The sequence below is a fragment of the Pituophis catenifer genome, unplaced genomic scaffold, assembly GCF_029215685.1.
Source record: "Pituophis catenifer annectens isolate HBS135680 unplaced genomic scaffold, rPitCat1.0.hap2 SCAF_1, whole genome shotgun sequence".
Lineage (NCBI taxonomy): Eukaryota > Metazoa > Chordata > Lepidosauria > Squamata > Colubridae > Pituophis > Pituophis catenifer.
In genome coordinates, this window is record NW_027256881.1 from 29,410,452 (window position 1) to 29,432,715 (window position 22,264).

The window sequence follows — 22,264 nt, forward strand, 5'->3', positions numbered from 1 at the left end:
GATCCTACTTGTATAATTTTTAAGTGTTCACCTCTTAAAAGGTGAGGTAGTTATGTTCTCACTTTTGTCTGTTCTTTACCGCTGCTTTGCTTTTTAATTGTGCGTCAATTTGCTAGCAACTCTATGAAGATAAGAACACTCATTTGCAGTGGTATTTGACTTCTTGTTACATTTTACGGTCTCTTCCTTTCTCTCTGCTCGCCCCTCCCTTCTCTTTAAATTTCCCTCCTGGCTCTAATTGATTTTTTTAAAGGCTTACAGAACACTTTCTTTCGTATCAAGTCTTCTTGCTCCTCCAGCATGCCTTTCCTTTTTCTGCGGTCACTCCTGGGCTGTTGCGCGCCTTTACGCACGCCTCTCCCTCCCCGCGTCTTTTACCACTCCGCCTCCCTCCGGAGGAGCAGCAGCGTGTGCTTGGTGCCTAGGAGGGTAACCCCCTCTTCTCCCCCCACCACTGTCCATTGGCTTGCCCTGCTACGGCTCCCCCCTCACTCTTTTGCTTGATCATGTCCAGCCCCCGATGACTGTCCATTGGCGTGGCGCACAGCTTCCCTCCTCCCCTTTCCTCCAGTTTCGCCCTGCCCATGTTTTGTATGTCTCTGTCCATCCAGCCGCTTGACGTTCAAGTTCGTAGGGACGTCACGTCCGCACTTGAACTTGCAGCTCAGGGGGGCTTTTGCCATTTTTTTCATCTCTCTCTCTCTCTCTCTCTCTTCTTTTTCCCCCCTGTCTGTTTCTCCCTCTCTTGCACAGAAAGGAAAAAAAGAAAAAGAAAAAGCCATGACTGCTATCCCACAATTCATCTTCCCCGCGCCATCTTTGTATTATTTCTAATTTATTTTGGATGTCAAAAGACATTGATGAAGGTATTTTCTCTGGAGTCTCCTTCCTTGCTCACCCGGCGCTTCCCGATGTGATCCGAGCGAGAGAGCTCCGTGCGCGCCCGCCCGAGCAACCAACACCACAATGTCTCGCCGCAAGCAAGGGAAACCCCAGCACTTAAGCAAACGGGAATTTTCGCGTAAGTAAACCACCTTGCCGCTCTGCCTTTTACCTTTGAGCACACTCGCTTGCAAACTAACAATCATAATTCAACTATTTTTTTTTTTATATTTTGCACATTTCAATCTTTGTTTGTGCATGCGTCTTTTTAATGCATTGGAAGACAAAAAAGCAACTCACCTTAAAACTCAGGCCCCTTGCCCCTCCCTCTCCTTTTGCATCGCTAGCACCTTCAGTACTTTTCAGAGAAGGTCCTTCTGTTCTTCGGCGCTTACGGCCGCTTGCTCTCTCGCTCAAAGTTCCATTTGTCTCTCCTCCCCCCCATTGATTCTTCTATAGATATTTTGCCGGAAGAGAGCGTGTCTGGGTGCGCGCGCCTGCAGCTTACAAATGAATTGCAACTTAAGAAAGCACGCAAAGATATACATTTTTTTGTGTGTACAAAGGACAGAGAAGAGGCAGGGGGGTGAAAGTACGGAAGAAAGCGGTACATGTGTGTGTGTGTGTGTGTGTGTGTGTGGTTGAATCGGTGCACTTTCTTTTATTTTCACGCGGACAGATTAGGTGCTCTCCGAGCGCCTTGTCGTGTGACGACTCTCCCTTTTTTTCAAATCCGCTTTCCTCATTCCTTGCAAATCTCCCCCCTCTTTTTTTAGATGGGGGTGAAAGGGGGGACCATTTCTTTTGTCTCCACCATCAAGATAGGGGTAGTGGCGGTAAGAGATCGCCTACCCCCACCCTTTTCTGCATGTCCCGCTCCTTTTTCTTTCTTTCTCTCTCCTCTCCAACTCCGCACCGGGAAAGGGCAAGGAAGGGGACAGACGTGGTGTCTGTTTTTGGCCGGAGATCGGCTGCTTTTCTCTTCTTGCGCCGCCACGATAGCTTTTCTCCCCTCCCCCCGTCAACTGCCTACTCTTACCAGCCTCATTTTACCCCCTCCTTTTCTCTTTCCGTCGTTAAGCCCCCAAACTCTTGCTTTGCAGAAACTTGGGTTAGGTTGCGTACAGCTAAAAATGTAAGAAGGATCGGAGTGTGTGGATATGCATGCGTGTGGAATTCCCCTCCTTTCTCTCGTACTATTTTTTGGAAGATTTTCAAAAAAAAAAAAAAGTGGAAGTGGATTTTGATTGGGAAAAATCTCGTGTCTGACTGTTTACAAGCGCCGCGTGTGCTGCGGAGTCGCTGCCAGCAAAACAGGCTAGGAGAAAAACGTATTGGAAGGAGAAGAAATTCGTACAATATATATACATACACACATGCAAGGATTTGTAGATATTGTAAAAATAAATACAAGTGCAGCTGTGTCAGCTCTGATCACAAGAAAGAGAGCATCAGTCTCCCCTAAACAATTAATTAGAACTTCCACCTCAGTAATTGCATTTTGATGTAAAGGTTGTATTTCCTTTTTTATTTAAACAAAATAGGGATTTTTGCAATGGCTCGGGTTTCGTCTTTCAGCCTTCCAGGCATGCGGTGTACAAAAGCTCGAGCAAAGCCGTGCTTGCTTGCAAACACAAAAGGGAAGTCTGGTCTGGACTTGAGATGGTTGAAGGCGGGCGGGCAAAGTCGGGGGGGGGGGGAAGGAAGACATTAAATGTATAAGTTATATTTGCAAAATAAGTGGTCTTCCTTTGGTGTTTTGTTACTATTTTCCCCTTTAATTTTCAAGATTGGTTTTTCTTTTGGTTTTGCACAAAAACTTTGCATTTTAGCCTTCAGTGGTCCTGTCTCCCAATAATCGCTGCTTGCATTGTAATGTAAAATAATATCGTTTAGCAACACGAATGCTTAATTAAAATAGCCAACAAATGAAACATCAATTTCTCAATTTCATGGATTATAACTGTCTTTCCAAATAAATACCTTGCACATTGCTTTTCTGCCCATTCCTACAATTATTTTTGTTATTTGAAATGCAAAACCTTATGTTTATTGCAACATAACTGACACACTTTTGAACATGCTGCTATCACCTTCCAAACACGTTGCAAGATTCATTCTCCCTCCCTTCCTTCAGCCAAACTGATAACCTAATTTGACTCTTATCTGAAATGAGAGGTAGGGGGTGGGGAAGGTGAAGTGGCTGTTTGGGGGAAAAGATGCCCTTTTTTCCAATGTAAAGACAAGATTTGTAACTATATTTCAGTCTCTGCTCCACATTCACCTGCACCTGCAGAATACTTGAAAATTAGCCTCCAAAATAAATATACAGAGAAGTGTAAGTTTTTGTTTAAATAGAGATTTGTGGTGTGTAACAAGGAATCTGTAGAATTCCTATAGAAGTTTATTTTTTATGTCTTCTTTCCCTTGTCTTGGGGAGCAAAATGAGAGAATGGGGGATAATGAGATTATAGCAGAGAGGGCAATTTATGTGAGTTGGGTTAAAACAATTCTTTTTTTTTTGTTTCTGTATAATTTTTTTAATTTAAATGTGAATTTTAGCCACTAGGAGGCAGAGTGAGATCAAGAAAGCTTAGTGAACTTGAACCTGATCCTTTTGCTCACACATCTTTTAATTTTCTATATTTTTCATTTGGCATAGGAAGGTGGGGTGAGAGTTCTGTGTATTTATGTATATGCTGTGTGTATGTGTTCAGATATTCTCCCTTCTTTATCTCCCACTGTTCCTCTGTAATTCAGCTCCTCCTTTTTTGCTTTTAATTTTATTTCCTGTGTTAATCTTTGGGAAAGGACTGTAACATTCAAATTATTCTTTTATCAGATTCCCTCCCATATAGAACATTTACAGTTACTGCTTTTCATCTTGTTATTCCCCTCCCCCCCACAGCAATAGTTCTGTTTGAAAAAACAGCATTAAAATAATTATTACATGATCGAGCCACTACAACATAGTATTTGATTATTTATTTATCCACACAACACAAAATAAACTGAGAAAGGCATCCCCTCTTATCATTTAGAAATACTATTTCTTAGATGGCACCTAATTTTTCTGATAAAGAAATGCTACAAAAATTCAAGGGTATTAAATTTCTTTCCAAAGACTTTTGGGTGCTTTGGCTTGACTTGCAGAGCATCTGCTTTTGTTTGGGTGGCTTTGAGGGCTGTTTTCATTCAGTCTCAGTCCTATTAGAAAGCTTATTGTTGCTTTTGAAAATCAATTGGTTTATTTTGTTTTTAAAGTAGATCTCTAGGAGAACAGCTGGCTGAAAAGGCAAGCAAATATTTTGGCTCCCTTGCAAGTATTACTAGATGAGGTTTCTGAGGCTAACCTATATCCCCCCCAATTGTGTTTTGTGCTTCTTCCCAAGTTTACATCCATCCAGATGTTCATTCACCTAAACACTATTAAAATTTCTTCTTTCCTTTCTTTCTTCTCTTTTTTAACATCATTCCCTTCTCTCCCTCAGTTTCTGTTAAACTAATCCACTTGAATGCAAAGTTGAAACTGAGCTGTTGTTTCAGTTTTAACTATTTTGCAGGATGGGTAGGGAGAAATATATGTTTTAATTGCTTTGTATTATTTTTATACGTTTGATTGCTTGTTCATTCCTAATTCATATTTCAAAATGAAAGACATGTTTTCTACTATAATCTGGAAAATGCCTCCTTTGGCATTTCTGCTTCTGTGTTCTTTCTTTTTCCTCTTATTCTTTGTAAAGAAGTGAAAATCTGTGGCACTAGTGTTTTGTTTTTTAATTAAAAACTCTACCTTCCTTTTAGGTTGGCCTTTAAAAGAGAAAATACAATCCCCTTTTTTTCATTAATGTTGTATTAATTTAAACAAAAATATCAGACAGATAAAATACAAAAAAGTGATGGCCAACGAATTAGAAACAAAGCATACCATGCAAATAATCAACAGCAAGGATGATAATACATTATCTCTTTGAATTGCAAACATACTTTTAATAACAGCAGTACACTTTTGCCCTGCATTCTGTATTTTAGGAAACCGTTTTTTAAACAAACTTAGCGTGCTAGCTCTTGCTCATTTATTATCTTATCATTAGTCTTGATTAGCAATCATTTATATTAAATGCATAAACATATGGAAGGTATGGGTTTTAAATCTGTACATTTTAATATCTTTTTCTTAAGAACCTTGCTTCTTATAAAATTAATTGGATGAATTGCTAAGGTGCAATCAACAATACTTTTTAGTTTTACTTGATATGCTATTATTTAGTGAAAATCAAGACCAATTCACAGCCAACCTTATAAGAAATCATTTTCCCCAGCCGTTATTTAGTATAAATTTTAACTGCTTAGGAAACAAATGTTTTGTGTTTTCTTGCTAAACCAAATTACTGATTTCACAATTGTTTTAGGCCGTAGTCTTATAGTTTGACTAATTACTCCTTAGAACTTCCTGTTTTATAGAAAATACTTTGCTTCTTGGATTGGGCTTTGAAGCTTGCATGGAAAAATATTTCCAATATTTAAATATTTTCAGGATAGAATGTGCTGAAACAATTTGTTCTTGTATTTGTTGCCTGCCATTTTGTTAGAGAGAACTAGATATTTGCTCACCCAAAAATAGTAGAAGAAAGTAGATACTGTAAAATCACTCATAGTCCCAATTTCCCCCTTGACTATTAATCACTAACTGGTATTACTGCATTATTTTTGGTCAAGAGAGCTTAAGTGGAACCTATGGACTGAAGATATTTTAATGTAAATATAATGTTCATTTTTCTATAATCATTATTACTCTACATTTAGGAGTAAACTTGGGAGACAAAAATAATGTGGAAGCAGAGACTTGCAGAATTGTTGTTTAGAAGGAGCTATGACATCCTAAAATTATGTTCCATTGCACATATGGGAATTTCTTAAGATCCCCTTAATTCGGAAACAAATTTAATCTGAGTATATTTTTTAAAAATACCAAATCTCTTCCAATATGACTCAGTCAAATTAAAATCTATTTTTTGATTCTCTGTGGCTTTAAATTCATTAAATGTGAAATTGGCCATATACTAAAGAAGGTCAAGCTGATTAACTGTTGAGGTATTGTGTCCTTTCACTTTTTTCTTAACTAGTAGCTTTTGATATTTTGCAAGAATGCTATTTCATGTTTGTTTATAAGTGAAAGTACTGTACGGTTGTAATGAAATTACAACACAAGATGAATTTTTCTTCTCCCTCTCTTTCAATCTCTGTGGAAGACTGGAATCATGAACATTTTCTGCAAAAATACTTTAATAGAAAATAATAGCGGGAGAAAAAGCTAATTGCTGTATATCTACCTCGTTAAAATACCTATTGGTATACTGCCTATATAAACAGAATTTTAGTGGAGCTTTCTGGAGCTTGTTCAGCAAATTAATCAACTTGGACAACCTTAAGAAAGGTGCTGTAAAGAAATGAATTTGGTGATGAATGCTGGAATTCAGTCACGTTTATACTAATATTTATACCTTATGAAGGCCCTCATTACTAATACATTCTGAATAAATGCCTCTAAATGGGGAAAAGGACTAATAATTTGGTTTATTTTCCTAGATGTTCAGTAGCATCTTAATTGTAACTGGAAATTTTCAGTAGTTTGAAGATACATTTTTATATTTTGTAAATTAAATGTTTGGATGTTCTTGTTTTTTTAATAATACTTGATAAATGAATAAAATACTGCAGATTTATCTTGTTTTTCTGTTTGCTTGATCATTTTAGAGAATATTTCTAGGAAATTCTGTGCGCATCTGCATATGTATGACACAGAACATAGGAACATACTTAAAAACCACGGGCTGTTCAGGTAATGAGTGTCAACTGGCGGATGGACACAAGCAATCTTTTTTGTAATTGTGTGACTATGCTTGCTTATATTTTTGTATGCATATCCAAACACTTGTATGCATAAGTGTACCCTAAAGTAGCATATTCATTCCAACATATGACACTAACAGGGAGAAAGTAAATATTATTTTGTGAAAAGAAAGGAAATCCATGGATTTATAGATAGATAGTTCTGAGGTTTACTTTTGGAGGAGTTGAATAAAGGTAAGAATTCTGAGACATTTGTATTTTTATTTAACTTGCTCATTTGTAAATAGCAGATTTCTCTCTCTCTCTTGTTCTTTGAGCTATGAAAGAATCTGAAATTCTCACCTTCTTAGTTATTAGCATTCTAGCTGGTTTTCCTTTAGATACAATTGCTTGGCATTGCTGATAAATTTGTTTTCTTATAGCATGACAACATGCTATAAAGGAGAAACTCCTTAGGTTTGGGACAGGAGTGACCTAATTTTTTCTTATTAAAACTAATACTATAATAAAACATATAATCATTTTAAAATAGGGGTGTGTAATGCATTTTGTTTTAAGAAAGGCTCTTGATGAAGTAAAATACTTCTGTGGATGCTCCCCCCTCCCCCCCTTTTCTTTTTGTTCAGCACAATATTAGATTAGAAGTGTGTTAGTACTGCTACCCAATATTTGGGATTTTTTTTTTTTTAAGTTTGGGCTGTACTCTGCAAACATACTTTCCCTCCCCAATTCTTTTTATTTCTTAATCTGTATTTTAATTCCTGATTTCCTTTGTTTCCTTCTTTGCAGCCGAACCTATTGAAGCCATTCTTACAGATGATGAACCAGATCATGGTACCTTGGGAGCTCCAGAAGGCGACCACGACCTCCTTACCTGTGGCCAGTGTCAGATGAACTTCCCTCTGGGGGATATTCTTATTTTTATTGAGCACAAACGGAAACAATGCAATGGCACTCTTTGCCTAGAGAAGGCTGTGGATAAGCCCCCTTCGCCCTCGCCAAGCGAGCTGCGAAAAACTTCCAATCCTGTGGAGGTTGGCATCCAGGTCACACCTGAGGATGACGATTGTTTGTCAACGTCATCTAGAGGAATTTGTCCCAAGCAGGAACATATAGCAGGTAAATCAAAGTGATGGGGGGAGGGGAGGCAGGAATGGCATGCTTACAGGCTGCACATTGAAATTTTGTTGTTTTGTAAAAAATGTTTTCTGACATTTCATTTTACCAGTTCATGAATTAAAATTTCATTATTTCTATTTATAGTAAGTATGCACACCTCCAGTTCTTTCAGTTATTTATAGAAGCATAAAACTCATGGCATATCATAGAATAATTTTCTAGCTGCTCTCTTTCACATCTTTCATGTTCTACACATTTTTTGACACTGGGTTGCCAAATTGTGCTCACCCAAAGAAGAGGATGCAGAAGAGAACTAAGCTTTCCCCCCCATCTGCAGCTTTTTAAAAAGTTTCACTGTTTCCTCCCTTTATACTTACTTTACAAAAATGCCTTCACAGCAAATATAATTACATATCATACTTTATCATTATGTTTTAACATAGATCATAGGTTTATGGTATTAGGAAACAAATAAAATATTATGGACAGATGGATATCCCTATCTTTGCAGTGAATGTTCATGAGTGTAGATTTGATTGGCTCTTGTTTTCTGTCAAAAGTTCCTAGTGTATGTCTGTGCACTTTAGTAGTCATAGATTTATTGCAGGAAACGGGTACAATCCCACCACAATCATAAAGTAAGTTCCTTATGAAGTGTAAACCATCTGTGTCCACCTGTTACTCTTGCTTATTTCTTATTCTGGTTCTTTGGTTGGAAAGAACCTAGAAAGTGTCGTCCTACAATGCCGTTAAGTCATACAAAAATAAGCTTTACTTCTCAGAAGAATCCTTTCTCTCAAATTTCAAAGTTGATTGAACCAATGTGTAAAATGGAGACAAAACCCAAATCTGGTAGCTTTTCCTCCCCAAATTTTTATACAAGTTTTTTATATAGGTCATTGAAGGGCACCAAAGCCTCCTGGGAATCCAATATGCCTGCTGCAGAGTTTAGAGTTCTTCTGCTATTCCTGGTGCTTGATGGAATTGATTCTGTAGCCTTTTTATTTTTAATCATAATTTTCTGCAGACTGTGGTGTAAATGTAAAAGAGGAGTTAACACCCACCCTCAACCCCCACCCCCGTTCCATTTTGTATGTTATTGCATGGACTGTAATTAAAGGCAGCCCCTTGGTGAAGTGACATGGCTGACCTTGACTTTCAGATGCCATTTTCACTGCCCAGGCCAGAGTAGAGAGGGCGGTTTCCAAGGCGTGTAGGTTTGCTTATATACAAAGTTTAAGAGCATGTTAGAAATTTCTAAAGGTTGGTTTGACAGGGAAGGAGGCTGCTCTCTGCAATCTTGCCTTTTCAGCTAAATAATAAATCCTCCCCCTCCCCCCCCCCCCCAAATAGTGTCTGTTATCTCTGATGTGCTTTTGACAGATATTTTCTTCTATGGCTTTCTGCTGCCACATGTCACCTATATGAATGTCCAAGGCAGATTCACTTTTTGGACAATGGCAACAACCTCAATTTGTAATTAAAAATAATATAAAATTAAATAATGGATGTCATAAGCATCATCAACAATAACGAAAAACAAATGGGTGGGCTGCATACTGCCTACATGTGTGTATGTTTTTTATAAAGGAAGTGAAAGGATGTTTGAAGTTAATGCAGATGTGGAGAGATCTGTTAATACTGCTAGACTATAAAGAATTGTGTTTGGTGTCATAATCCAGATGGCAAACAAAACTGCTTTCTTTTGGTTTTCGTGTGTGCTACCAAAATTGACATAGATTGGATGAGGGTAAGGAAAGGCCAGAATGGTTAGCATAAAGTATCACTTGTGCTATTGTTTTAATAGCCTCGGGGATGCTGTGGTATTAGACACTGTATGTAAGTCACATGCTGCCTTGTATTTAATCCTCCCTCCCCCCAATGATCTCAATAACAAGGCAATTCACAAGCTACCTCCGTCGGCATGGTCCTGTCACTGTTGTTGGATCTGCAGCTGAATAAGTGGACTAAAACTAGCTTTTACCTGTCAGCTGATGGAAGTGATGAATATTTATCTTGCCTCTTTCAAAATGAAATAATTAAGTTAATTATATGTGTATTTATAAACAGAGAGAAAGATGATCCGTAGGTAGGTAGTAGCCTTGATATAATTGGAACAAATCAAATTTAATTTCATTTTTTAAAAACTTGCTTTGGCAATTTTGTATTTTGTGCAGTTTTATAATTCAGGCTTAGCCAGATGACTTTACATGGTTTGTGTCAGTAGATTTTGTGGTAGATTTTAATTTTGCTGGTGGAAGTTACCTACTGTATTTGCAAATACATATGCTTCATAAATGTTCTTGTAAATTAAGTCATTTTGTTGGTGAAAATAAAGCAAAAGCTCTAAATGTGATTGTTGAGTTCAAAATATCCAGCATTTTAATCTGGAATAGAATAGAATAGAATAGAATAGAATAGAATAGAATAGAATAGAATAGAATAGAATAGAATAGAATAGAATAGAATTCTTTATTAGCCAAGTGTGATTAGACACATAAGGAATTTTTTTCCGGTGCGTAAGCTCTCAATGTACATACAACAGTAGTGATAAGCAACAAAGTTATAGTCATAAGAAAATAAGGAGATAGGTAATAGGCAAAATGAGAATAATGATGGTAATACTGCCTTTTTATGCAGTTTATTAGAGTTTTGAATTTGGATCAGGTATTGTTTTGATATTGAATTGCTTGGAAACACATAATTTAGTATATCATATAAAAGTGGAAATTTCTTTTATATATCCATAATTTTAAAATTTGTTGTCCTAGTAGAAGTATGCCAGGGCTGCACCCTTATCAAGTTACCAGCAATTTTAAATCTTTTTAATTCCTTTTATATATTTGTGTTGCTTGTTATTAAAAAAATACTTTTTACTTCCTGAATTTTAGACAGCTTTTTATGCAAGCATGGCATTATATGCCTACATATAGAGTATTGGCCAGCTTCTCTTCTCTGAGCTTGAGCAGTCAGTATTTATGTTAGAAATTATAACAAGTTCTTTGCATAACTCCTTTTAGAGTTACAGTGCAGAAGCATCATTGCCATTGATCCAAATTTTTAATTATATTAGACATTATTTGTTCCTCCCAGTCGCTTAGATAAATTCAGGAGTAATTTATATGTATTAAAATAATAGCAAATATATATTACCTGGGCATGTGATTGGAAATGTATATATAAGTGATTGGAGGGGGGGACGGGACTGGAACACAGCTATCTTACTTGTAGCATGTATCTTAAGCTATTGTAACTGTCATGTGCTGCTCACATTCTGAACATGAAGGAGGATGTTCGTTTAGTCAGAGCTTTCAAAAAAGGTTTTCTGATCTTCTGTGTACTGCAGGCATGTTAAATCGCCAAATATGGGACATCCCTTCTGTGACATAATGCACTATTTACATATTAAACATCTCTATTTCAAAGACTAAACACAGCAGCTGTCAAGCAAGAATTAAGGGGTAGGATGAGCTAAAAGGCCCGTTCTGTAGATACTAGATAGGTTGCTTAATCTAAGATGGAGCAAAACTATGAGAACGGAAATAATAGCTTTTTTTCAGTGCATTGCTGCTGCCTTGCCAAACTCAGACTCTTTTGTATTGCTAGCACAAGTGGATCAGTATATAAAAAAGCATATTGGATTATCATCCTACCAAAGTTTGGCAAACTCTGGTGTGTGTGGTTAATGTATTGCTTTCAAGAGAAACTGATTGCATTGTGTTGCTTGGAGATTGAAGTAAAACAGGCTATGGCATAGAGATGTATCAAAATCATGAAGTGAGTTCATTGCTAAGAAGATATCTGAATTGAAGTTTTCTTGTCCTAAGTCTGGCATTCACCTGGACTAAAATTTGGGGAGAGGAGTGTCACAGTTGTATGAATATAGTTTTGAAGTGCATTCAATTGCCATTTATAGTAAGAAACTTGTTCCAACCATCTATTTTGTTCTTTAAAAAGAGGTTATATTCATGTCTAATGCCTCAGTATAAATGCAGTTACATGTGACAAATTTGCTTGGAAGCCATGGAGATTGATCCTAATGCAATGAAAAAAATATCTATTTGGAATACCTTGCCACCATTAATCCCTTCCTCCGTTTAAGGCTGTTTTCATTCTGCTATCAGCAAGTATATTTACAGCACCAAATTGTTAGGTAACATACTTGTGGGCTTATGTTTAAAGCATTGGAAGGCATAAAGTTGGGAAGCAGGGAGTTATATTCTGCTAGCTATTCATAAAATGATATTGAAATGTCAGGAAAGAAATCCTTTTTGTCATATTTTAGTGGAGAAAGAGCCAGGGGTCTTGTGCGTATTTAAAGGCATTTAAAATATGCCTTATTTCTCTAACAAAATTGGTATAAATAGCTTTTAAGAGTGTTCATGGAATTGACCGTTGATGATGGAATTTATAAATTGAACTTGAAAGTATAATAAAACTGTTTAATTTATTACTGTTCAAGGTGTATGAATTTAAATAAAAAGTGAATTTTAGCTAATCTATCATTGATACAAATTTATTTTTGAAGTGTTTCTTATTTTGGTGTAGTACTATAATCAGGAATGAAAAAGAGAAACAAAGTGTTTTTGCTATGGGATTGGATTTTTTAAATTAGTGAATAAGTCACATTGCACATATAGTAAAATGGAAATGTTTTTATATTTAATTAGTCAAGTAGACTGTTACTTCAATGAGGAACCCATTTTTTTTCAGGTGAGGTTGAGAAGGTATTCTTATTTAGAATTTGTGTAGACTCAACAACATTAAAAGGGTTTATTTCTGTCTTGAGAAAAATGTAATCTAAAATTTGAAAATGGGACAGTTGAGAGAGATGGGTAATGGATGGAGACATGGTGAAAGTGAACCAATATAATACAGCTACTTTGACTTCATTTTGGCTAGAGGTGCATATTTGTACGAGGGTTTCAAGAACTTTATGCTAAGTTGGTGTTTTAAAGGAAGTTACTGTTACTTATTTCTTAGGACTTCATGCAAGATAATTCGTGAGATAAATCTATCACTTCCATCCGCTAGGGAAATGGATTCTACTGGGAAAAAAGATTTTCTTTTCCTGCATTCGTTTTCCCACATTTGCCCTCCAGTCTCTTCTAAGGATTTGTGAGATATTTATGGAGTGGGCCTGGAAGAAGAATTTTAACAATACACTAGGTTTGCTCATACTGTGGTAGATGTTGCCACACTACTTTTTTTCTGTGAATTCACAGGTGAAACGGGGACTCAGAATGTTCATTTTGCAGTTAGATAAGTGAGAGAACATTTCACAAGTCTTTGGTTCTTATAAACATGGAATACTGATTTCCCAAACCTATCAATCCATTGGCTGCACTGATATCTCTTGTTTGCTTTATAAACATTAGCCTGATTGTTTCATTTTGAATGTGAGAGATAGGGGTGCTCTTTTTTGCTTGCATTGTTTGTTATTCTTACATGCTGCTATCTGTCCCTTATGTTGAAATGAAGGGACGGTTACCATTTTTAATTTAGGACCGGAATGATTTAACTAATGTGAAGAAGATTGTAATAGATTTTATAGTCACTCATTGATATTTTTCTTTGTAATTACTGGTAGGAGTAGTGCAAAAGCAAAAGAAAGTTCTCCAGTATTTAATGAATTTATGTAATTTATATGTCACTAAAGGGCTATTTGATTTTATCCATGTCTGTTTGTCATGACCGTGAGGCCCAAAAGGGCAGTATGGCTGCATCAGGTGATTGTCACTCATTTAGCACCGCCCAAGGAGCACATGTAGTTTAAGGAATGCTATTGAAGTGGGTTATTATTGCTCCTGCAATACGTTGTCACAAGATGTGATGACAGCAACTGACTTCAATCACTTTCAGAGAGAAGTAAGACAAATTTGTAGAGTTCTAATGATTGCCAGTCTGAATTGCTTTTTATAATCTTAAATTCAAAAGCAATTTGATTTTCATTTCAGTACAGAGAGGGAATCTAGTCAGTTGAGAATGTTTAGCACATTTGATCACTATATTACTAATTACTAGTCGATGCGTAGCAATCTAGAGTAGAGAAGTACAGTTTTTATGTTTTAGTACACTTCCCTGTAGCATTTGGTGTGACACTGCTGGGAGCAGGAAGATGAGGTAGACGAATCTTGGGTTTGATCCAAGATTCTTACATTTCTAAGCATGTGCATGAGTTCTGGATATCATTGGAACTCATGTGCAATGTCCCAGAATGATACATTCATTACTGATATATATACAAAAGTTTAGTGTTAGGTTCACTGCATTTTGTACATTCTTTTAGAAGATAGCCAATTTAGGGTGACTTCCACGTGAGAGAGTATCTTTTCAGATTGATAAAAAGATTATATAAACTGGGGAGATCTGTAATGGTATAAAATGCTCTCATTGTATAAAAAGTCCTTTCCATTACTTTTTTCATTTTGTTTGTCCCTATTTTGGCAGTTTACATAAATTCAGGATAAAATGTACCATACCATCAAGCTAATGTTTCAGTAAAATTGGAGTAACAAAAATTGATTCTTTGTAATTCTTTCTTTTGGGTAAAAGTACTTCTGGAATTAGGGACTGCTCAATCAAAGTAGTTGGATTTTTTTTTAGGCTTGTTAGTTTTTTTTTTTTTTTAATTTGATTTATATGCCGCCCTTCTCCGGAGACTCAGGGCGGCTTACAGTGCATTAAGCAATAGCCTTCATACTTTTGTATATTTATACAAAGTCAGCTTATTGCCCCCACAAACTGGGTCCTCATTTAACCTACCTTAGAAAGGATGGAAGGCTGAGTCAACCTTGAGCCTTGGAGAGATTCGAACCAGCAGTAAATTGCAGGCAGCTGTGTTAATAACAGGGTGCTTTAAACCACTGTAGTACCAAGGCTCTTGTACTACAGTGCAAGACAACATATAAGATAACAACATTTTATAATCCTTGAAAATAGAACAACTGAGTCTGGCATTCTGAATGATGGATGCATATAGTAATGAGTGGTATAAACTAGTATTTGGAAAACCTGTGGAAGAAAAAAATAATTTATCATAATAAATGCCATTGGGAAAAATGCTTCATAACAACAAAATAATGAGTTCTGTTAAGACTGTAAGAGGAACATGATTATTGTCCTGTTATATATTAAATATGGAAAGTCATTGAGCCATTTTCTAGTAAATAAGCAAATGTGTTGCAATAAAAGGCTATCTTCCTAGGATAAATAATATTCAGGGTTCATTGCTTTAATATAGAAGATACAAGTTATTGCATCATACTATCAGATGATACATTTTTAACTCGTTGGTTTCACTTTCTCATCTTGATTTATAATAAGGAAATTCAAAATGAATATGATTTGAAATTTTGGCAATCCATATTAAAAAAACACATTCCCCCCCCCCCCCAGTGTATGTGCATTGTTAATAATGTAACAATGTAGACTAACTTTTCTACAGGCTCTAAAGAAATACAGTAATTTTAGAGGTCAATTGCTGTAATAAAACAAAATTGATAGAAAATGAAAGCATTTTTCATGATTGTGCATATTTATCCTATATGGTATCTTTTGCCAGTGATTTACCAGCATTTTAATGATAAAGGAATATTGGCTTTTATTAACCTGAAAAGTAGATAATTCAGTTATTATTGGTGAATGCGATATTATAACTTTTAGTATTGCTAATTGCTTCTTTATATTAGGCTTGTTTTTATACATTTTGTTGTGGTTGTAAGGGAATGTAATTTTAATTTTTGTTAAGTATTATGATTTATAATGCATTATATAGATACTGCATGTACATGTGTACACATATAAGCTGTAAGCTGTGTTAATGGGGACTCAAATGATAGTATATATTTCTTATAACATAATTAATTTCATTTTAGAATTTAAATAGGTAGAAGATTTATAAGATAGTTGCTTTGCTTGCCTACATCTCCAATAGATGGAATAAGTGCAGTAGACCAATTGTTCTTTTAATTTTGTGCTTTGCAGATTTTAGTTTGTAATTGTATCCTATTGAAAATTCAAAAAATTAGAATTTAACTGTTGCAGTTTGGTTGAGCCAATGGAAAATGAGAAGTAGATGAAATCCATTTTTCTTAATTAGAAGAATCAATGGAGATTGCTGCAGTTCGTATAATACTGTATACAGAAAAATTCCACTGAGTTGAATTGGATTTATTCTCATGTTTTCTCAAGAAAATATTGCAGTTTAAAATAGTTATTCATCCAAAAATTTGTGCCTGAGTATTTCCTGCCTTCTCTATGTGAATTTTGCTTGTAAATAAGAATTGGGAAAGGCTGTAAATTGTCAAGTTTATTTTATTTTGTTTGGACAATGCACAACATTTGAGTAACTCTTTCCAACACAAATTGTAAAGGGAACCATCACAAAATTGTACAATTGAACTAGAGAAGGGCTTTTCCTTTCGTTGCTGGATGGTTGTTAGAAGACTTTGGAAAGCTTAATTAAATCCAGAGATTTGCTTGGATAGAAATTTATTTTTGACAGGCAAAGAATGATACTACGTTGGCTGAGGCAATCCCAGTGTTCTATTTTATTCTGACTTATATATTGAAACATTTTAAAATGTACTTTCTCCTTGCCATTATTTTGGCAGCTTACCAATACAATACTCAGAAAGTATTCTGAAATTGTATCATTTGAGTTAGCTGGATAAGTGTATGGCACAACTTGCTGAGTATGCATTTTATAACATTTCTTTTCTGAACTTAATAATTTGGAGAAAGATCTCTGAATCTGGCAAGTCATAATTTGCCTGCAGTTAGTGATTGTTCCATTTTTTTCTGTTTTTCTCAAACCTATGATGTAAAAACAAGTTTTTACTTCAAATACCCCAGTCTTTTATTCAGAAGCATTGAGAGAAAGCTCCTTTATTGTTAATCCTCCAAAGGAGCTTTTATATGAGCTGGAGTCCCTTGAACTAACCTACTACTTTGCTTCCAGCTTTTATATTATTTGGGATATAGATATTTTTTTCCCCTACACATATTTTTTTCTTTTTCCCTGGCAGCATGTGATGCTTGATTGAGGTTCTCCCAATGAGTGGAAGTTCCCCTGGATGCACAGAATTGACTTGAATAGCAAGAAAGGGGCAAGAATATACTGCAAAGGAAATAATTTAATAAATACCAGTCTTATTGCTGGACTTGCTTAGACAATAAGGAGATTGATTTGTAGATTCTCAGCAGGAATGTTAGAATAGTAGAATATGTGTAAGAGAGAGAGTGAGAGAAAGAGTTAACAGATATTTAGGGAGGAGCAAAGTGCCAAAAGATAAAATATTTCAGATTAAAAGTACGAGGAAGTGAACCATTCTTTCCTGGAGATCTCCCTAATATTTTTGAACAGATTTCAGCTCGGCAAAATCCTCTTCGTCTGTTTCTCAAACACAAATGAGAACTACAGTGATGTGGTAATAGAAGACAGTTTACATGAAATATATATGCATTTCTCACTTAAAATATGTAAACTTCTTTGGATAAAATTCAAGGCCTCATTTAATTATATACAGTATAGGGATAGTAAAACTCATTCTCTGTAATGCTGATTACAGTGCTATTTTGTTTTTAAACAAAAAGCATAATGCTTATTTTGTGTGTGTTTTTTCAGTAATAATTGCTTCAAGACTGTGTATTGTTCACTAATGGAACTTTTACTATGCTACATTTCATATATTACACTAGAAGAAATGCAGTTATTCTTACATAATACTCCAAAATACTTTTCTGATAAGTGTATCTATATATAGAAATATCTTCCGAATATTTGTGAATATTTGAAAATTAAACTCTTGAATATACTCCTGAAAAAATTGGATTTAATCTAACATTTTTAAAAGAAGGAATATATGAAAACGCTTTACAAGAGTCTGAAATTTTACTGATTTATTGTATTGTGCACAATATAGAATGATTGGCTTTGGTCATGTTACTGTACCATTGAAATTTGTATAAATAATACCAGAGAACATAAGTTCAGACATTTTTATTTACTTTGTTGAATCTTTTTAAAGCATAATTTATTGTCCCCCCACCCCCATTTCCTATTTAGATGAAAGGCAATAATTGCTGAACCATTCAGCAACTAACATGATCCAATTTTAAATTGATCTTGTGCTTAGCTACTTTTCATTAAAAAAAATTCAATTACCATTTTTAATTTGTATATTCTGTAATTTGTGGTTACACATTAAACATAGTAGTATAACCAAGTTATGCATTCTGCAATCCTATGCTATCATATTTTCTGTTTTCATGCTCACATCAACATCTTGGGTATCATATTTATTATTATTATTTCTTAAAAAGGAAATGTGAATTTCTAATCCTTAAGGATATGACCTAGAAAATAAATTGTAGAATGATGAATATTTGAATAGCATATTTATTTATTAGTCTTTGTCTAATCTAAAAATCTCTTAATTTTTAGAAAATGTGGATTCTCTCTGTGTTTTGTAAGTTGATATAGAAATACATGAACATTGTAAATGATGTGTTGGGAATATCTGTCCTTTCGCATCTTGAAGCAACAGGATTGTATATTTTGCTGGTGGAAACCTCTCCCTCCCCATAAATATATATTTTTTATTCCTTCCATTCAATCATGTCTGATTCTTGGAGACCGCCTGGACAAGTGTCTGCAGTTTTCTTGGCAAGGTTTTTCAGAAGTGGTTTGCCATTGCATTCTTCTTAGGGCTGAGAGAAAATGATAGTCCAAGATCACTTGCTTGTGTTTGTCCTTAAGGCAGGACTAGAACTCACGACCTCCCAGTTTCTAACCTGATGCCTTAACCATAGCACCAAATTGGCTATCTAAGCATGTATGTTAAGAAAATACAAACCAATATTCTTGTTTTTGTTCCCATAATAATTGAACGACTTTGTTTCCTTTGGCTGGTCCAAAGCATGCAGCCTCAGACAAGCCATACACTGTGCTAAGATATAATGTGATTTATTTGCTGTCAAAATAAGGTGTGAACTAATTCCACTGTGTTTTGTAAATGATTTTAAGGGATAGGTTTGTACCTTACGTGAAGCCTAAAAACGATAATACTATGAATTCATCCAATGTATGAAGTAACTTAACCTTCTGTGAACAAACTGAACTGGCCATTTCTCTCCATCACATTGGTGATGATGGAGTATTGTTTTCTGTGTCTGAGGGCAGTAAACTGATTAAGGAGTAAGTACAGGTCTATACAGATAGTGCTTGAATTGGACCTTAGTTTGAATCAGAACTTGCAATGATAAAGTGTGCTGTGCTCAATTTTATGACCACTTTGCTGCAGTGGTTTGCTGCAGTGGTTAAGCAAATCACTGTGGTTAAGTGAATAAGTGAATCTGTCTCCCACCATTGTCTTAGTTTGCTGGGAGCTGGCTGGGAAGGTTACAAATAATGGTCATGTCACTCTGGGATGCTGTCCCCATTATAAATATACAATATGTTGGTTGTCAAGCATTCGAATATTGATCACATGACTCTGTGGCTGTAGTAATTGTGAGGACTGGATGTAAGTCACTTGTTTCAGCACTTTTTGGTTGATAACTTCCCCTCCCCTTTCAGATCTCCAGCCTTATATAGGAGTTGGTTAGAGTGTAACAGCTATAGAGTGCAGCTGTATGATCCTGGGGAAAGCTGTACTTGCGTTAAGTACTTGCAAATGGGGTATTTTTGGGCTCCTGAATGTTCTGAAACATCATTTTGCTTCTAGTCTGAAGGGCTGGGCAGTCTTACTAGATTCAGATGTATGATAGAATGTGTAGCAAAATGATTCTTCATTGAAAATTTTGAATTAGACAAAATATTTTTGCAACAACATTTGCAAAATGTTGCAAGTGGGATGATGGGAATAGGAGATATAAACCCTTTCCTTCTGTATGCCTGGCAGTTGATTAGGAATATCTTCTCTCATAACCTCCCAACCATTTCAGCATGCTTATAATGAGCAGTGCTGCAGTTTGCAAAATGGTTGTTTTCTTTGCTCCTACTGCATTAAAAAGAATATTTCAAGGAATTCTTTGCAGTAGAGCCTTTTCTGTACATTCCTTATTCCAAGGTGATGTTGAGTCAGGCTGTTGAGGGCAGTATGCCTATATGTATTTGTCTATTAATGTGGTAGAGAGGTTTAGTCCTAATTCCTATGGGGATTATATGATCTTCATTTGTCCTCACAATTAGAGTGCTGCAGAATAGATTTTGGGTTTGAGCTCAAATGGGCCCATGTATTATCAAATGTTCCCTTAACCACCATACAATAATAAAGCTATATATAGCAGATTCATATGGAAGCTATCTAGGGAATTGTAGAAGATTGAGCGCCTAGAGAGAACGAACACAATAGCAATATTTTCAGTATGCTAGATTTTCCAGAATAAAAGGAAATTGATCCACATTTTTATAGAATTAAGGCTTTTCTCTAACATCCCATTAATCGTTTAAGGAATTGATGCAGAAATTTCCATAAAAATAGGATAAGAAATATTTCCAGTTACCTGTTGAAATGAGTTTTACCTAAGACTTGCCATACATTAATTTTTAAAGGCAACAATTCTACATCTGATTAAATGAAACAAAGGAGAACACTATTATTGCTACCTTTGTGGTCTATTTTCTTCCTGCCAAACAAAAACCTTCCCCTTTATAATTAGAAGTAATTGTTGGTCCATTTCCCTGTTTTTGTTGATGTATAGTAAGGCTCTAAACACGTCTTTTACTTGGAAATGAACAAGATTGTACCCCCCCCCTTTAAAAAATAATGCATCAAAACACCTGTCAGATACAGTTAAAATAAATTGAATGAAATGCATAAACAGTGGGATGAAAAAGAATAGCTCCCCTTTCTTCAAATAGCTAGATACACTTTTTAAAAGTCGAAATAAATGAGATATCAATTAGGAGTTGATTTTGTACTTTTCAGATTGTGCATAGAGGTGTCTTATCTCCCCTAGGTAACCTGATGCAATCCTGTTGGATGTTTTACGTATACAGTTTACCGATTTAAGCAAATGGGCTTTTGTAGGCTGAATGAATCAGTGTTATTGAAATTTGGAACACACACACACACACACACACACACACACACAGAGAGAGAGAGAGAGAGAGAGAGAGAGAGAGAAGGAGAAAGATCAAACATCTTTATTTTTACTCAAGATAGAATATCACATAATGTATCAAGAAGCAATCAAATTTTAATGTTTCTATAAAATTATGATGGGAATATGCTGGTGCTTTTGTAGATCATCATTGTCAGTATGTTATTTTGCTTCAGATAGGCATCAGTCTTTGAATTCATCCTGGAATAGTTCAGTGTTGACGATGATGACAAAGGGATGCCCAGGGAGAACTGGTCAGTTATAAACGATAAACACTTGTTTATATGATCTTACGTTTTTTAATGCCAGTATTGAAAAGGTTATACTGACAATTTAACTTTGAAATTAAAGAGGAACACACAGAGACACACACAGAGACACACAGACACACACACAATTTAAAAGCTTGCTTAAATTCTTGATCCTTTATTCCACAATTCAAATTATATTGAACCAAACAAAGCATATGAAAATAAAAATTTCCAAGCAATATAGGTTTCCTAAAAGACATAAATTTTAGAGTCCCCCTTCTCCCCATTTTTTTTCCCCTGGGAGTTTCAGTTTTGGGTTGCTAACATCTGTTGAGTTTAATTCAGGGGTGAAATCCTACCGGTTCGGACCGGTTCAGATGAACCGTTAGGGATGATTGGCATTGGTTCACTGAACCGGTAGCAATTATCCATGGTGGCCCCGCCTATGCCCACCTGCTCGCCCGCTCACCTCTTCTGGCTTGCTCTCCCCTTCCGGCTCGCTTGGCACTTACGGCCGCTCGGGGCTTCTAGCTGCTCGGCACCCACCCACTCCCGCCCTATATATGTTCCCTTTGCCACGCGGCCCAGCTACTTGCCTCGCCAGTCGCCTCGCCTGTTCAGCTCACTAAAAGTAAGCAATGCATGCTGCCCGCTCGCCCTTCACCTTGGGTCGGGGCCTAGGGCCCAGGTACATGCGATTCCCTGAGGCTCCGGAGCTGCTGCCCGCTCGCCACCCGCTCTCTCTTTGCTACGTGAAGTGTCCTTATCTTCCTCTAGGGAAGGCAAGCCAGGGCTGAGCCGTTGCTGCTGGGTTCTCTGCCAGCCCGCATCTCACCCTCCTTGTCATGAGATGCCTGCAGCCAGAGCCTCTTTTTCGGTGCACCTGGAGGCGCTTCTTGTGCCGAAAGAAGCGGCTGCAGGCTTCTTGTAGCGAAAGTTACTGGAGCCGCTCCCCTTCTTAAATGCGCCACCGCCATCGCCACCCTGTTCCATGCACCAGCCATGCATGCGCACACCGTTTATTCATTTGTCATTCATCAGCGGCAGCA

At 36.2% G+C, this 22,264-nt stretch overlaps 1 protein-coding gene across 4 annotated transcripts in view; it reads left to right on the plus strand.

Annotated features, from left to right (window-relative positions):
* The first annotated feature begins 602 nt into the window (after positions 1–602).
* BCL11A (BCL11 transcription factor A) overlaps positions 603–22,264 on the plus strand; it is a 214,882-nt gene continuing 193,220 nt past the window's right edge. For 3 of the 4 annotated variants that reach the window (XM_070932228.1, XM_070932229.1, XM_070932226.1), the window contains exons 1-2: positions 603–1,021; positions 7,525–7,854. In XM_070932228.1, coding sequence (XP_070788329.1) covers positions 967–1,021; positions 7,525–7,854 — 385 coding nt within the window. In that variant the 5' untranslated portion in view covers positions 603–966. Of the gene's footprint in view, positions 1,022–6,667; positions 6,725–7,524; positions 7,855–22,264 lie in introns of those variants that run through there. The other variant, XM_070932227.1, reaches the window with a different exon arrangement.